The sequence below is a fragment of the Lynx rufus genome, unplaced genomic scaffold, assembly GCF_022079265.1.
Source record: "Lynx rufus isolate CCGP_SWC_20201006 ecotype Redwood Valley unplaced genomic scaffold, mLynRuf1.p SCAF_9, whole genome shotgun sequence".
NCBI lineage: Eukaryota > Metazoa > Chordata > Mammalia > Carnivora > Felidae > Lynx > Lynx rufus.
In genome coordinates, this window is record NW_025814897.1 from 89,218,442 (window position 1) to 89,235,345 (window position 16,904).

At 44.8% G+C, this 16,904-nt stretch overlaps 1 protein-coding gene across 10 annotated transcripts in view; it reads left to right on the forward strand.

Annotated features, from left to right (window-relative positions):
* Positions 1-11,043, forward strand: part of CD44 (CD44 molecule (Indian blood group)) — an 87,749-nt gene extending 76,706 nt beyond the window's left edge. For all 10 annotated transcript variants that reach the window (XM_047070592.1, XM_047070593.1, XM_047070594.1 and 7 more), the window contains 3 exons: positions 1,261-1,332; positions 3,634-3,712; positions 10,100-11,043. In XM_047070592.1, the coding sequence (XP_046926548.1) occupies positions 1,261-1,332; positions 3,634-3,712; positions 10,100-10,304 (356 nt within the window). In that variant the 3' untranslated portion in view covers positions 10,305-11,043. The remainder of the gene's footprint in view (positions 1-1,260; positions 1,333-3,633; positions 3,713-10,099) is intronic.
* The last annotated feature ends 5,861 nt before the right edge of the window (positions 11,044-16,904 follow it).

Here is a 16,904-nt window from a genome sequence, read left to right on the forward strand (position 1 = left end):
TCGGCTGCTCTAAAATAACCACCAACATCGAGATTTCACTGTCCACTCTGCACAGTCTAAAGTTTGACTGTCCTTGGAAATCTTCATGTACTTCAAGCCTGGCCATCTTCATGCGTCGCTTAGCCAAACAGGCTGCCCTGATTACTTTTTTGTCTTCCCTCGGTGGACTTTTAGAATTTTGCAGTGGGTTCCCCGTTGGTAGGGGGAAATAGTTCATTTTCGTGGGATGTTTTCAAATTTTGTTCTGAAGCAGTGGAGGAGGCATAAAAAACACAAGCAAAAAAAAAAAAAAAAAAAACCAAAGCATTAACTCAGGTGAGTCTCTTCACAGATGTCTTAGAAGTTTCCTTTAAAACATGATGACTCCCTCATTTTGATGAGCCTCCCGTTCAGACTTGTGGATGCTTTGTCTTGCGACACTCCCTTCCAGCTTGAGCTGTTTTGTTTGTTTCCTTGTTGTGTTTTGTAGTGGTAGAAAATATTCATTCTTCTGAAAAGGCATGTTCCAATAACATAATAGCGGGGACTCTACCTAGGGTGATTTTTTTCTAGACAGAAAGGGTCACTATCCCCTAAACCCTTATTTTGTAATATTTATGCTTGTGTCCAGGAAGACACTCACTGCAATTGTTAGATATGCTTCGGAGTTTCTGGAGCATATGAATCCTCTAGGGATCTTGTTTAGATGAAGATTCTAGTTCAGTAGGGGTGAGGCCTGCGATTCTGTATTCCTAGCAAGCTCTCACATGGGACACCTCCGCAAGCTGGTCCAGGGACCCCACTTTGAGTAGCAAGGTCCTGAATCAGAACAGAGCTGCTTCACACAATTCCCATCTTTGCGTCCTTCTTTAAACCTCTGTAAATGACGGTGAAGTGGATTTTATTCTCATCCCCATTCTCCGAATGAGAAAACTGAGACTTGGAGAGGGTAGCTTGACTCAGCAGACGTTGCTGGCAAGAGGTGGAGGCAGGACTCGAACCCAGGACTGCCCTGCCCTGGAGCCCAAGCTCTGAAACACTGTGCTGCACCACTGGTGAGAATTCTCCTGTTCTTGATGAAAATAACACTTCCAGACCTCAGCCTTAACCAAACCAACTTTTCTGGGGAGATGTCTTTCGTGTAACACTTTATAAATGTCTGTGTCTTGAATCTATAAATAGCTGCGATCGTAGAGTGGTCGGCCCTGTGTACTGCTCTGTAAGGAGCTCGTGGTCACGCATTCCAAACTTGGGTTGAGAGGTGTTGTTTCTTCCTCTCAGGACACACAAGTGGAAGTCAAGAAGGTGGGGCGAACACGACCTCCGGTCCTACGCGGAAACCTCAAATTCCAGGTAAGTTTCGATCTGTGAAGCCAAAAAAAAAAGGGGGGGGAGGGACTAAAACACATTCTTGGGGCACCTGGGTGGCGCAGTCAGCCGAGCGTCCAACTCTAGATTTCTGCTAGGTCATGATCCCAGGGTCGTAGGATCGAGCCCCAAGGGCTCCACGCTCAGCATAAGCCTAAGGTTCTCTCTTCTCTCTCTCCCTCTGACCTTCCTTCACTCACATGTGCACTCTCTCTCTCTCTAAAAAAAAAAAGCATATTCTTTGCAAGCTAAAGGGTGAACGAGAGCACTTGGTAGGAAAGAATGAAACTCTCTTTTTCTCTGGGACCCGTAGATTGAATGAGCTAACATTCAGACCTGTTCCTGGCCTATCCCAAAGAAGTGACACGTTAGTGACTAATGCTTCCTTCCCAAATGACTGACTCTATGGACTTTATGACGTATCCAGGTCCTTCGTATCCCCGCCCAGTTTCCCCTTAATTTCTGGGTTTGGGGTGAAGCGTGCGACTTTCCTCTCACACTGCAGACGGTGAGGAGATGTAAAGGCCATGTGTGTGGAGTGGAGTAAAAACATTCTTCTGATCCCCAAACTGCTTTTTCTCGAGGGACAGCCTTTACTGATCCAGACAGAAGAAAAGTGTCTAAATGAGTCACATTGCGGGGTGAGGAGGCTGGGACCCCTGGCTCTCCTGACCATCAAGATTTAAGGCACTTGAGGCAAATTCTTGATCTGATTGACTTGGGCTCAAAACCGAGCATTTGGTGGGGTGGGGATGGGGGGATTACAAAGAAGGAACGGTTTTCCTAGGGTTGTAAATTCTCTTTTTAACCTTCCCCTCTTCAGAGGCCTCCAAGCTGAGCCTCCCTCGGGGGAAGGGGAGAATGTAGGAATCACTTCATCCCCCTGCCTCGGCTTGCCAGAGCCCTCTCTCTGAGCTGGGAGAGGAGCAAATGGAGAGACGCGGCGGGCTGCTGGGGATGTGGGGGTGGCGGACGTGCAATTTGCAATATTCTTCCCTGCTCTAACGAGGGTGAATGTGAGGCATCTCAGAGGAAAGACCAGAGAAAAGAACAGAAATGGTATCTCCTGTTGGCCTCCCCACCTCCTGACTCCACCTCCCTCCCCAAAGTCACCTAACCAGGTGGAGGTCCGGCAGAGGCAGTCCTGCCCTGGACATGGGAGGAAAACCAAGACTCTCAAAGACGAATGGATGACCTATGACTTCGCACTCTTCTTGGTGCTTGAGCTCTAGCTCATTGCACAGACACACAACCCACTTGGCAAGGGAATTGATTCAAGTTGTCAAGTCATGTTTTTATCCCATTAAAGCTTGATTTTAAGACCTGTATATAACATGTTAGTGGTCCACAAGTAATACATGATTACTGGAGACATTTTAAAAATTCACACCAAAGGACAAAAATATAAATCATTTCTTATCTACCTCACCACCCAGAAATATGGTTACCATTTTCATATACGTCCCTCCCATCATTTAAAAAATGTAATTTCTATACAAAAATGTAATTACATCATGCATGCTGTGTAGTAAGTCACCACTCCCAACTGGTTGCTCGTTACGTTTCCAACACCATTAAATATCCTTCTCCTGTTATCAGAGCCCATACTATAGTGAGTATACCCTAATTTATGTAACTGATCCCTTACTATTATTTTAGGTCATTTTCAACTTTCACTAATATAAATAACACAGCAGTGAACATCTTCATAACTAATTCTGAGGCGCTGTAAATTCCCGGAAGTGTAACTGTTGGCTCGAAAGTATGCACATTTGGAAGGATGAGTTTTGCCTAATGACCACCATCCCGCCCTGTTGAATGTGCATAAGTTCAGACCTCTGCAGGAGTGTCCTTTATCTATCCACTAAGTACACGGTCCCTTTTTGTGTTTCTTCATAAAACGTAGGGTGGATGTTCTTATATAGGAGAAGAATGTTCCTTTTAAGGGAAACATAAATGTCCTTTAGACTGCTTAATAATATTGCACCAAAAGCTTTTACAAGTTTCTGCAGGTGATTGTCTGATTTTCTGGAGACACGCCTCTTCTGGAGGAACTTGAAAATTCTGACCGGTGATAAGAGTTTAAAACAAGAGGCCTGTTGGGCACACGCCTATAGCAGAATTGTTCTAGTATTATCTGCCAGTTGGCGAGGCCGTTTGGCCAGACTCAACCTGTGGTGCTGAGTGTAGTTCTTGTTTGGACCAGGTCAATTTATAAAGTGCATTTTTGTTTTTACAAAGTGTATTTCCCAAGCTCACAGGTGTCTTTTGGTTCACTCTCACCAGAATGGCTCATCATCTTGGCCTCCCTCCTGGCCTTGGCTTTGATTCTTGCCGTCTGCATTGCCGTCAATAGTCGAAGAAGGTAAGGGGATGCACCTTGGGGCCTTTGCTTTGAAAGGACGTCACTTAACTGTGGGCTTTGCGTGCTTACTATTCAGAGTGTAGCCCCTGGAACCAGTGGCCTCGACACTCTGGGATCTTGCTAGAAATGCAGAATCTGGGGCCCCACCCAGATGTCTTGTGTCAGAATCTGTGTCTTGACAAGATTCCAGGGATTTGGGTGCAGTTCAAGAAGCCCTGCTTTTGCACATTCTTTAGATAAAACAGACACTGTGATTATTTGGAACATCACTTTTAAACAGTGTGGAATCTTTTGAGGTTCTTAATTTTTCAGGGTTGAACCCTTGGAGATTCCATCTGATGAAAGTTATAAAATATCTCACTGGGAAGGCATAGGAGTATGTACTCATTCATTGATTGATTAAACAATATTTAGTAAATGCATCCATATTGCAGAAATCGCTGTATAAAGATCTAGGAATTGGTCATCTTCTTTAGTCTGTCTAAAGCCCACAGAACCTTCTAGAACCCTTACCTAAAATAGGCATTGGATTTCTATGGGTTTCTTACTGTCTTCGTTTGTTGTTGTTGTTTGTAACGATACCGTTTTCTCTTTTCTGGGAACTATAGTTGAAAGGATTTGGGTTATTGCTTAGGAAGAGCTCCCCAACAGTCTATGAAATGATGAAGAATTTTCCTTAAAAAAGTCTGAATAAAGACTGTCAAACAGCATGTGGGCCGTGTGTATAGCCTCAAAGGTCCCTCTCTCTCCCTGCCTCAACCAAGGCCTATCACGCTGCAAGTTATTTAAATAATACATATACCTGATTCAGCTGTGACCAGGCTCAAGAAGTAACACCACCCAAAGTGAAATGAATGAAAATAGTCATTCTGGCAACAGAGGACATGAATTTTGACAGGGTACATAGTATTCTATGAGCATAAGTCTAAATTTCCTGCTCAAAATGCTCTAAAGATGCCTTATTTTCCCCTGAGCATATGTAGAGGAACATTAAACCTTCTGTAAATGTCCCTTGAGATTGCTTCTTACACGGTATAAGAATCTTATTTCCAAGTCGGGCTACCTTTATTGTGTCACTAGATCATCTAACAGGCCAGCAAATGCCCCTAGCTTAGGGAGAAGATCTGGAGAAAATGCTAGAATGTTTCTTGTTGGCTTTTGTAAAGCAACAAACAGCCAATTCTATTGCCATGTGCAGCCCATGCAGTATCTCTCTCTGAGGAAATCAAATAATGTCACTTTACCCTGGTACGAGTTCATAAAAGTACTGTATTAAAGTCGATAACTGTTGCTCTCTGTACCTTTGAGAGAATAATACAAAAATTACTCATGATAGCCAATTGTATAAGGAACAAACACTAGGAAAAGAAATCCGAAAGACCTCCTAGAAGCCTCTCCTGACTAAATGGAAAGAGATTTTGTTTGCTGAATTTGAATAATGTGACTTGAGGGAGCCCTTACAAAGAGTCTTTATACTCTCCCTCAGCCTTCTTGTTTTCTCTTAGATTACTTTTGCTCAATTAAAGATGAATTTCCCATTGTTGAAAATGCGTCCTTTTGTTCCAGGGCCTAGACTGTACCCCTTCTGCTCACATATACACATATACAGCTTTGCGCATGTCGCCATAGAAACGCTGGCCCCAGATGCCGTCCATGTGGGAAATTCTTCAGAGAAACATCTCAGCTGTCTCTGAGAGCAGCTGGAGCCCGTACAGAGGGGCTGGTTAGCTCATACGTCACTCCCCATCATGTCAGCTGCAAAAAGGGGCCTCACGGCTGCCCTCCCCCTTGTCCCAAGACCAGTAGTCACCCTAGCAACAGGCAAACAGGGACACTCGGGATCCGGCACAGCGAGTATCTCACCGGGAAAGTAGCTGCTTGGACGCCGTAAATTACTATGTCCTGATTAGATAATCTAAACCAGATTTGCCACGCAGCTAAGAGGGTGGTTAACGGCTGCACGGGCCCCTTAATGTGCACTGCGTTTCTAAAGCCGCAAGCCCATTCCTAATCCTCTTAAAAGGCTGGGGCCTTTCTGCTTTGAACGTTACATTTGAGAGAGATCCAGAATCCTATTTTCATCAAAGAAAGTTCGGTGGAAAGTAAAGACCTGTGACAGGCTTCCATGTATTTAGCAGACATCTTTCGAGTAGCTCCTCTGACTCCGTGCTGGCGAGGAAGAAGAGAAGACTAAAAGTGGAAAGGGTGCCGTCTCGTCCCAGAGAACCTTAAGGTTTAGCGGCAGTGTTGACTTATTGGATCTGAGTCAGCTGATTGAGAACATATTGTGTGCCAGGCACTGGTGTATGAATCTTGGTTAAAAGACGGAAGCGGAAAAGCAGTTCGTGACGTTGGCCTGCCAGGGTTGACCGCGGGCCTCCACGACGAAGCGATCTGTGAGTCACGCCTGCTAAAGATGCCGATTTAGGGGTCCTATTATTTCAAGCTTTTCCCACCTCCACGTCCTCTTTCCTTGCTGTTGCTCATGTAACCAGACTCCTTGAATTTCAGCTTTCCAATGGAAATCCTACTTCATTCCATTTCCTTAAGAGCAAACGGTTGTGTTAGGAGTCAGTTGGGTTGGTAGATAGCGGATGGGGCCCAACAGAAGTTAGGTGTCTTTCCCCTGAAGAATTGATTTGACGTGTATGAAGAGGAGAAAAAAAAAAATGAGAGGACCTTATGAGACAAGGTCTCACAAAACAGAAATGATTCAAGGATGTTTATCTACTGACTGTGCAGAAAAGGCCTTCACCGGCTGTCTGCGTCAGGGGAATAATCATCTTTTGTGTAAACAGCCATCTGCCCTCTGCTTAGTAGGTCCCCTCTAGAAAGCTCCATGGTTTAGAAACGCCTTCCTTCTCTCAAGCTACGGGCAAGCTCATTGCAGTGTGTGTCCATCCAATCTCATCCTGTCCTCTGTAACAAAGCTGTGCACTAGAACTTCAGTAGTGATGGAAATGTTCTACATCTGCCCTAACTCACAACCACCAACCACTTGTGGCTCCTACGCCCTTGACGTGTGGCTAGTTTGACTGAAGAGATGAATTTTTAACTTTGTTTACTCTTAATTGGTTTTGCATTTCAATAGCCGTGTGTGGCTAGTGGCCACCATACCGAATGGCACAGCTCTAACACAATGCAAAACAAATCTCTAAATATTTTTAAGGTTTCTCAGGTGGAAGAGACCTAAGAGCAGGGGTGAAGCTACTCCCCTGTAATCTTTCAGGATACATTCCTCCATGCCCTAAATGTGTGCTACCTGGTTTCCTACCCCACCCTCTCCTGGTAAGGCCCCAGTATGGCTCCTTCTGTATCTCGTGGTCACTGTTTGCTCAGCGGATCGACGCCTGAGATTTAAGGAGAAAGATGATGAAGAGGGATGCGATTCTGTAGAGATCTCTGACCTTTGGAGTCAGAAAATCTAAGTTGCAGATACTCTGTTTCCTGCCATAACTAGTCGTGTAGCCTCGGACGGTACCCTTGACTTCTTGGACTCCGTCTCTGGTTTTACATAATGAAGAGGTTGGGCCGGGTGACCTCTGAAGTCTCCTCAGCTCTAGTGTTCTTTCTGAAATAATGAAGAAGAATGAAAAAATTAGAGCTTGTCTTTTTAAAGTACTTATTAATGCTTCTGAGTTGGTGAACCGTGAAGATTTTGAGAGCGTGGTGCTCTCAGAGAGGCATAGACTCTCCCGCCCTTTCCCCATACCTCGCCCTGTGCACCTCTCTCATTGGCCGCTTCTGAGCTCTATCCTCTTGTGATAAACTGGTGATGTAGTAAGTTTTAAAAAAAAGACTTATTGATGCCTAGAGCCCCGGGTATTGGACTAGTTATTTATGAGAAGCATCCTGTCCTCCTGGAAGAACCCAGATAACAGAGACACATAAATCCAAAGGGAAATGGGGGGCAGGACAGACCCAAGCACAATATTTCTGCGCCCTACAGGTCCAGTGTTACCCACTTTTAAAATCAGCTTTGTTTAGTGGCGCCTGGGTGGCTCAGTCGGTTGAGCATCCGACTTCAGCTCAAGTCATGATGTCACAGTTTATGAGTTTGAGTCCCACGTCAGGCTCTGTGCTGCCAGTAGAAAGCCTGCTTTGGAGTCTACGTCCCCTGCCCCGCCCCTGCTCTGCCCCTCCCCAGTTCGTTCTCGCTCTCTCTCTCTCTCTCTCTCTCTCATACACACACACACACACACACACACACGCGCACACACACAAATAAACATAAAAAATAAATAAATAAAATCAGCTTTGTTTAGACTAAATAATATGAATCCCAAACTCCTGCCTGTGAACCATTTTTTTACAATTATTAATCACTTTCCTACAATGTTTCATTCAACTTCGAAATCACCCATTAGGTCAGCAGATGGGATTTGGTTTAATGAGACACCTTCCCTCCAAAGAACACCTGAGGTACCATTTGAGAATTTAAAATAATGCAAGCAGAGTTCCACCTTCAGCCTTCTGGGCCGTCTTCACAGTAAATATAGTGACCAGGTGGAGGCAGCCAGAAGAAACAAGCAAGACCCAAATTCATGTGGCTCTGGTTATATGAACAGCGACAGCCAGTGCTTCTCGAAAATTTCCTGTGTTCCAGATTCTGTCCTAAGTGCTTATCCGAGGCCTTGGCTTTGTCACCCCATTTAGTAAGAGCAACAAATAGCAATAATGGACTCACGTGTCAGTGCTGGGCTTTGTTTCAAGGGCTTTCCACAATCCTGTGAGATTGGTACTCTTAATAGCCCGATGTTACTGTTAAGAAAACTGAGGCTCAGAGAGGTTAAATGAGCTGTCCCAGGTCACACAGCAATAAGGTCTCAAAACCAAGTCCCTACCCTTGTCTATGTGGACCGCACAAGGCGCAGCCCCACAGATTTGCTCCAAAGTCCAAGCAACCCTCCCTCCGCCCCTCATCAAGCACGCATCGTGCCAGAGGAGACAGGATCTACCTCCTGTTGAGGAGGTATAATTTCTATTTCCCCAAATAAGAGATTAAAGTTTATGGCCTTGGCAGTTCTAGAGGGAATGGCCCATGGTCATGAATAATAGACGCTTTGTCTCTACAACTCCAAACATCCAGCGGCAAAGTGAACAATTCCGACTTCATACTGTTTCCAAATCTCCAGATGGTTGGCAGCATGAATAGAGCTGGGCAGAGCCCAGGCTTCTGGTCATAAAGGCGTAGATTTGAATATTGACTCTGTCTGACTAGCTATGTGACCTCAGGCTAGTTATTAAACGTCCCTGGACCTCAGTTTCCACTGCTGTGTGACTAGAATAACAGCTGCGTTGCGGGATTGTGGTGAGGATTTCATGAAATTACATGTAAACCGCCTGGCATTCAGGAGGTGTCCGATAAATGCTAGCCCATTTCGCCTCTTGCCGGCCCCACTTGTAGTTGTGAGGCTCTGCAACTTGGCTTCTGTCAAGCAATCTGACTTCTAGATGTGCGGCAGGGATCCTGTTACAGGAAAAAGGAAGTATTGCATCAGGCTGGGCGGGGGAGGCAATGCTACAACGCCACGACCCGGGGACACGATCAAGGTCATGCTCTTCCATAGAAGACCTCCTTGCATTCGAATCTTAAGTAATGTTACTGAGAACCCTGGCAGCAACGGCGAACAGCTTGCCTTATATAGTTAAACCTGTGTCCAGGGTTATGGGAAGTTACCCAGTGTTACCCAGTGAAAATCAACGCGGCCTTCCCCTTGTAGAAAAATGTTGCATTTTTCTCAGTCCGTGCAGTAAGAACCCTGGTAAGCAGTGTCGCCGGGGAGAGGAAGTAATGGACTTGGTTGAATACCCAAATCAGAATGATGTGTAGTCATCATGTTTGTGGTGCATCGAAGTCTGCAGAAGTTGCTAAAGTGCCTAGAAAAAGGCAAATGTTGCCGTCGCGTAGGAGGGGGAAGGAGAATTAGAACTCAGGAGTCAGACACAGAAGGGCCAGAATCGTGATTCTTCTATGGTGGAATAACTGGGGCAAGTTAGTGCGTTTTCTGAGCCTAAGGAGCTCTTCACTTGCAATAGGGGAACAATGCAAAAGGGGAACAATGCTGTGACCGCGGATTCTCAAACTCAGGGGTGCATCAGACCCCCTGGTGGGCTTATTAAACCACAGACCTTAAACCCACTCCTGGAGTTCTCTGATTCAGTGCATCGGGGGGTCGGGATGAGCATTTGCATTTCCAACAAGCTCCCAGGGGACGCTTTTGCTGCTGGTTTGGGGACTCGCTTTGAGAAGCACGGGGACGGTGAAGAGTCAGTAAGACAAAACCTACTGTGCCCGTTGAAAATTGTCATGATGGTGATAGTGGTGACAACAACGATGGTGGTGTGTGTCATAGCACCTTCTCACGCGATTTTTTAAATTACTAGGTGTGGGCAGAAGAAAAAGCTGGTAATCAACAACGGTAATGGAGCGGTGGAGGAGAGAAAGGCAAGTGGACTCAACGGAGAGGCCAGCAAGTCTCAGGAGATGGTGCACTTGGTGAACAAGGAGTCCTCAGTGACCTGCGATCAGTATATGACAGCCGATGAGACGCGGAACCTGCAGAATGTGGACATGAAGATTGGGGTGTAGCGCCTACACCGTGGTGACCTGGGAAAGAAATGGCCGTTGGAGACACAACCAATTCGAGGAGCTGGGACACTTCACAGATGCAATGTGCTACTGATTATTTCATTGGGGGATATTTTTTTTAGTATAAAATTTTCTACTCATTTTTGTTTTTGTGTTTTTTTTTTTTAAGTCAGGTCCAATTTATACAAACAGCATTGCTTTCTGAAATGAGGGCCAAGTTAATAAGCCACAAAAATTTAACTGTTCCAGTTCCCACCTAGAAGCCTCCATCCCCTAGGATATGCTATGCATGGCTTCTAACAAAAGCCACCAATACATCTTTCTGATCCCCAGCCTTCCCTCCACTCCCCCACCTAGGCAACAGCCACCTGCCAGGGACATCCCACAGGACTAAGAGGGATTTGTCCCTGGGAGGAAATTTGGATGGGCCCTTATCCCCTCTCCTGCAGCCCGTTCCCTGGGAATTTCTTTCCAGCGGGGTAGGGGGTCAGAATGTACTGGTTACACATCCCCTTCTACAGACCTGGAAATTTTTCAGATGCTTCTGGGGAAATACCCAAAAGGTGAAGCTATTTATCTGTAGGAAGCTATTTATCTGTGTTTTTGAAATATTAAACCCTGGAGGTCCTTTGATCAGTATGATTCTTTTTTTTTTTTTTTTTTTTTTTTTGGTTACTTTGTCAGAGGCATAAAGGGTTTAAGCTGTTCATAATAAACATCTGTACTTCCTCCACCATAACCCTTTGTGCTGTGATCCTTCGGTTTTTTTAACCAGCAAGATCTGGTTCCCAAAAACTCATCAGGAAGATGCGAGAAGGTCCTCCTTGAAAGTCTTCATCTCAGAGCCACTAAGCCCCCATTCAGGTTCACTCAACCCAATCTCAACGAACATCAAGGAAGAGAGCGCTATTTCTGAGGCTTCAAAGACTTTCTCCTGTCCTAGCATTAGAATTAGGAAAGGAGAAGCTTCAGCTGCCTTTATGTGTTAATGGCCATTGTTTTTCTGCCCTGAAAAGGCTGTGAAAAGTGACCTTATGGTGCATGACCTACCATTCGTGGCACCCCATTTCATAGACACCCAAGTGATGTCCAAAACCAGTATGGAAGTACCTTTTGATCTCTTGCAGTTAAAAGAGAAGTCAATGGATATTAAAGAGAGTCCAACAGAGAGTAGCCAACTGATTGGCACAGGTTGGGGAAGAGGGGAGAGAGCTGTGTAGATCCTGTTTGAGTATTTTTATGGCTGTATTTGTTGATACTCTAACAAGCCAGTTGTCTTCCCCTGATGCAGTTGCTACTCAGGGTAAGTCAAGTGCCTGGGAAGTTGCTCAGAAGGTTACAGGTCTTCCTACCATTGGAATCTTAGCACTAGATAGGCAGGTGTCTGACCAAATAAGAGAAAAATGGCTTTATCCCTCGCTTGGTGGTCTTTATTCATAAGTTCAGAAGGTCCCATTGGTCCTGGAACTTCCAAAGGTGACTTGTAATAGAAGCAATTGAATCTATAAAGAACTCCTATAAAATGGGACCTCTTACCTTATGCTTCCGTAGAAAGTCATCTGTTGCCTAAACTGATGTTTAACTGGCAATGTTTCTAAGACAGAAAGGGAGAGAGAGAGAGAGAGAAAAGAAGAAGAAGAAGAAAAGAAGAGGAGGAGGAAGGAGGAGGAAGAGGGAGAGGAAGGAGAAGAAAATAGCTCCCACATAAGTCAGGGCTGGACTTCTACATGGCGTGACTATGAAGTATCTAATTTTATTTTATTTTTTTTTTCAACGTTTATTTTATTTTTGGGACAGAGAGAGACAGAGCATGAACGGGGGAGGGGCAGAGAGAGAGGGAGACACAGAATCGGAAATAGGCTCCAGGCTCTGAGCCATCAGCCCAGAGCCTGACGCGGGGCTCGAACTCACGGACTGTGAGATCGTGACCTGGCTGAAGTCGGACGCTTAACCGACTGCGCCACCCAGGCGCCCCTGAAGTATCTAATTTTAAAAGAGATGCCCACTTTGTGCACATTTCCAATTTCTGTTCTCCCTTATCCACCCCCATAACCTCTTCCCAATCATGATCTTTGAAAAGTCCCTTCTTCTATGTGAACATAATTGGTCAGTTCCATATCCAGCTGTCTGGTTTTCTTTTTATTTTCAAGTTGGAAGGAAGGAAATAGACATACAGCCACTCTGTTGTCACAGCCACTAGTGTCCAAGTGCTCCCTGCTTTCCAAGAGCAGAGGCTTCTGACAGGTTCACGCCAGCTCTTTAGCCACTCCGGGATCCGGTTCAGGAGAGCTATAGCAGGCTCTTGCCTGTCCCCAGATTCTCTTTGGGGCCATGGATAGTGTGAAAAGGCTCACAGCTAGGGATGATTTTCCTTTTCCAGACATTGCCAACAAATAGGCTAAGATAAGTCATTGTTTTCTATTTCATTTTAGAATCAAATATGACTTTTCCTTTTATTGTTGTATTTCTTACTGGATATACTTCTGTGTTTTCAAGATAGGAACTGGATAGATAGGTCTAGAGCTTGCGTCCCTTGGCTGCAGTACCCCTGCGATATTGCCTGAAGTTCGTGGAATAAGAGATAATCTCTCCCATTAAGCTGAGAGCTTAAGATGCAATTTTGCCTATAATTGTACATCTATTGTGTCTCCTGGGAGCTGCTCTTAACACTGGGTGAAAAATAAAATGGGGCAAAAGACACCTTCACATCCACATTTTGCACATCCTAGCCTGGCAGAATGGATTCCTCCAGCAGACTCTCTCAAAGTTTTACATTGAGACCATGATGCCACGAATTGATTCCATAGCCAATGTTTAGTCAATGCTGGTACCGCAGAGGAGTGGGAGAAAGGAGTCTCTGGCTTTTCTAGAAATGTCGAGTATACTTAAGAATAAGAATGACGTGGTCCATGCGACTTCATGTAATGGGTATGCCCTTTTATAAATCATTTGTGTTGCATTTTTAAAGGCTAGCTCGTTGTTCATGCATGTACAGTGACCATTGTTACTTTGATTTTTCACAGCACATCCTTCCTCTGATTTTTGTATATTTATTGATGGACAAGTGGTAATGAGGAAAGCATGATATGTATATTGTCCAGTTGAAAGCACTTATTGGAAAATACTAAAAGGCTACTATTAAAAGGCTAAAGAAAATGGACTCAGGAGTCTCTGATTTAAAGGGAATGGACATCTGGGAGGGGCAAAGGTATGATTATCTGGCTGTCTGGGTAATTGAGAACCACGAGGTTGAAAGTTGTGAAGTGCCTGAAGCTGTACACTCATCTGATGATTTCTAAAAATAAAAATCGGTCACGTGGACTTCTAGCACGTGAGGGGCTTCTTTTGGAGAAAGTTTGATTTTCTGTAGTAAGTGTGTGGTTCGCATAGCTCACACGAAAGATATCGTGAAGTGTTCTTTAAAAAGCTGAGATCTACTCCTGGATTTCCAGATAGACTAGTGAACACACTCCCCTCCATTCTCTCATGCAGGCCTCTGAAAAGACAATGAAGAGATATCCCAAAGTAAGCCAGTGGGATCAAAGAGAATGGAAGAAGAGACCATAGGGAAAAACAGTTTGAAGCTGGAAAGTGATAGGTCATCAGTAACTGTGCAAATTTGGAGAAGGCGAATCCTAAACCAGCAGTGGGGAAGTTAAGAGATGAGATTTGTGAAGCAGAGCTCCTCTCCCTGGACAAAGTCTCAGAAATTGGCAGCATTAGCTACCTCTGGAATGTGCTAGAGAAGATGGGGCTAAAATTAGGAGGATGGGTTTAAAGTCTATTCGAGAATGCAGTTAGGACCCCAGATCTCCCTCTTCACTCGAAGGGCCTGAGTGACGATTTTTTCCCAATCCCAACCGATGACCGGAAGGCTATTCTCTGAAGAGAGCAAAGTAGAGTCTCTGAGGGGAAACAAGGCACATCCAGTTGACATTAGAATACTACACTGAGATGCGAAAACACATAGAATGTTGAGACCCCCCCCAGCCTTCTCTCCCAGCTTGGCTTCCAGAATGCCAGCAGCCAATCATGTATCCATGAGACAGAAGTTCAGTCTTCCTGGGGAATCCGATAAGCCTGAGAGAAAACTCTACAGATGCCAACATGAGCGTTCCCACAAGGAAATGGCTCAGCAAAGCAAGCTACACTGAAGAGCACATCTGAAGCCACGCCAGGCACATAGGGCTTTTAGCTTCCTATGGCTTCTTGCACATCAGAAGTAGAGAGAATTCACAGAGAAGAAAACTTTAAGGAACGTCATTAATAACCTCCTTAAGGTAAGAGTAGAGAGTGTCTCGAGAACACAATGCTAGGGTAAAAAGAAACATTGAGGGAACACCTACAAAAAAGGAGCTTTTTAAATTTGAACTCAAAAGTACAAATTAAGAACTAACCTCAAGAGAAGGTTTGGAAAATAACGTTGAAAAAAATATCCCAGAAAACAGAGAAAGGCAAAGCAAAGGAAATAGCAGAAAAGATAAAAATAGAGAACCATTCTAGGAAATCTAACATGCAAATAATAGGAGTGGCAGAAAGAGAAAACAGAAAATGAAGAGGAAGAATTGGGTTTTTTTAAAGTTTTATTTATTTATTTTGAGAGAGAGCGAGCACAAGCGAGGGAGGGGCAGAGAGAGAGGGAGCAAAAGAATCCCAAGCAGGCTCTGCACCGGCAGCACAGAGCCTGATGCGGGGCTTGAACCCACAAACTCTGAGCCAAAACCAAGAGTCGGATGCACCGACTGAGCCACCCAGGCGCCCCAAAGAGGAGAAATTCATTCAAGAATAAATCAAGGTTTCCCAGAGTTAAAAACACATGAATATCTAGATTCAAAGGACCAAGTGCTCGGCACAATGGATGAAAACAGACCCACACTAAAGCACATCATCTTAAAAATTCATCACAGTTGGGGCAAAGAGATTATTCTACAAGCTTCTAGAAAGGGAAAATTGAGAATACAGAGGATTAAGAAGAATAGAATCAGGCTTCTCAACAGCCCCATAGAAGACTGGAAACAGTGCCCTCAAAATTCTGAGAGAAATATTCCCCAGCTAGAACTGTAATTTAGATAAACCACAAATTAAGTGAAAGGGTAGAATGAAGGCGTTTCAAATATGCATTGTCTCCAAACCAGTTCACCCATTTTCAGGCAACTCCCACAGGATGGACTCCATCAAAACAAGGGACTTACCAAGAAAGAGGAAGGCATGAGATTCAGAAAGCAAAGCAAAGGGAATTTTTTCCCAAAATGATGAAAAAGGGAGATCCCAATGGAAGGGAACAGTCCGTTCAAAGCGAAGTACTGACAGTGAATGAAACAACAGAGGCTTCATGGACCTGTATGTAATTAAGAAGAAAATCACATTTTTGGTTATAGCGGTTAGCGACTGGGGCGTTAAAAACCACTCCAAACTGCAGGAACTTAAAATCGCAAACATTCGTCGTTTCTCATGAGTCTGTTCCTTGACTGGGTGCTTCTTGCTGGCCCGGGAAGAGCTCAGGTGAGCACGATTGTACTCACACACGTGTCTGGCGTTAACAAACAGGTCAGCTGGCATCTTTGATGGCTTCATCTGGGGTGGCTGGGAAGATGGGGCGAGTCTCTTCCTCACATGGCCCCAGTTGCCTCATCCACGCTCAGCAGGGATCCAAGTGATGGTAGCTGCCCACAAGTCTTCTTGAGGCCTAGGCCCAGAACTGGCCATCATTCCGCCATATACTATTGCCCAAACAGATCACAAGAGCCGCCCACACTTAAAGGATGGGAAATAGATCTTCCCCCTTACGGGGAGGCATTGCAAAGTCACACTGCAAAAAGCGTGGTTACCAGCAGGCCAATGATCGGGGTCATTCGTGTAATCAATCTATGATAGGTTGAAAGGTTCTTGTGCTTGAGGGCACCTCTTATGTTGTTTATGCTTAAGTACACACACCATTTTGGCGATGTTGGCAACAGCATTAATTTAGAAAGCCATAAACAACTTCATAAATGCCATGGTTATTGGAAGAAGAAGGGGCAGGATCCTGGGGAGATACATGTTCCAGAGATTGCCTGCTACAGTAGAAAGAGCGTGAGCTTTGGAATCGGAAGAACCTGGATTTTAAGACTGACTCTACCACTTAACTGTGCAACCCTGTTCACGCCTCTTAAATAATTTGAGGCCTAGGGGCACCTGGGTGGCTCAGTCAGTTAAGCCTCTGCCTCTTGATGTCGGCTCACACCGTGATCTAGTGGTTCGTGAGTTCAAGCCCCGGGTCAGTCTCCGCGATGACAGTGTGGAACCTGCTTGGGATTCTCTCTCTCCCTCTCTCTCTGCCCCTCCTCTGCTTGTGCTCGCTCTCTCTTTCTCTCTCTCAAAAATAAATACACATTAAATAATTCGAGTTTTGATTTGCTTATCTGTAAAAGAAGGACAACAAAACCTTCATAGGGCCACAATAAGGATTAAATGAGGTAATAATATTACATGGCAACGTCTGTTAGATATCAGGTCCTCGAAAATATTAATTCTTAGGTGAATATAAATTCATATCCCTCATGCATGCAGTAGTTACTTCTCTCTTCACCATCCCCTCCAGCTTTTAAGCTATTAAGGTGC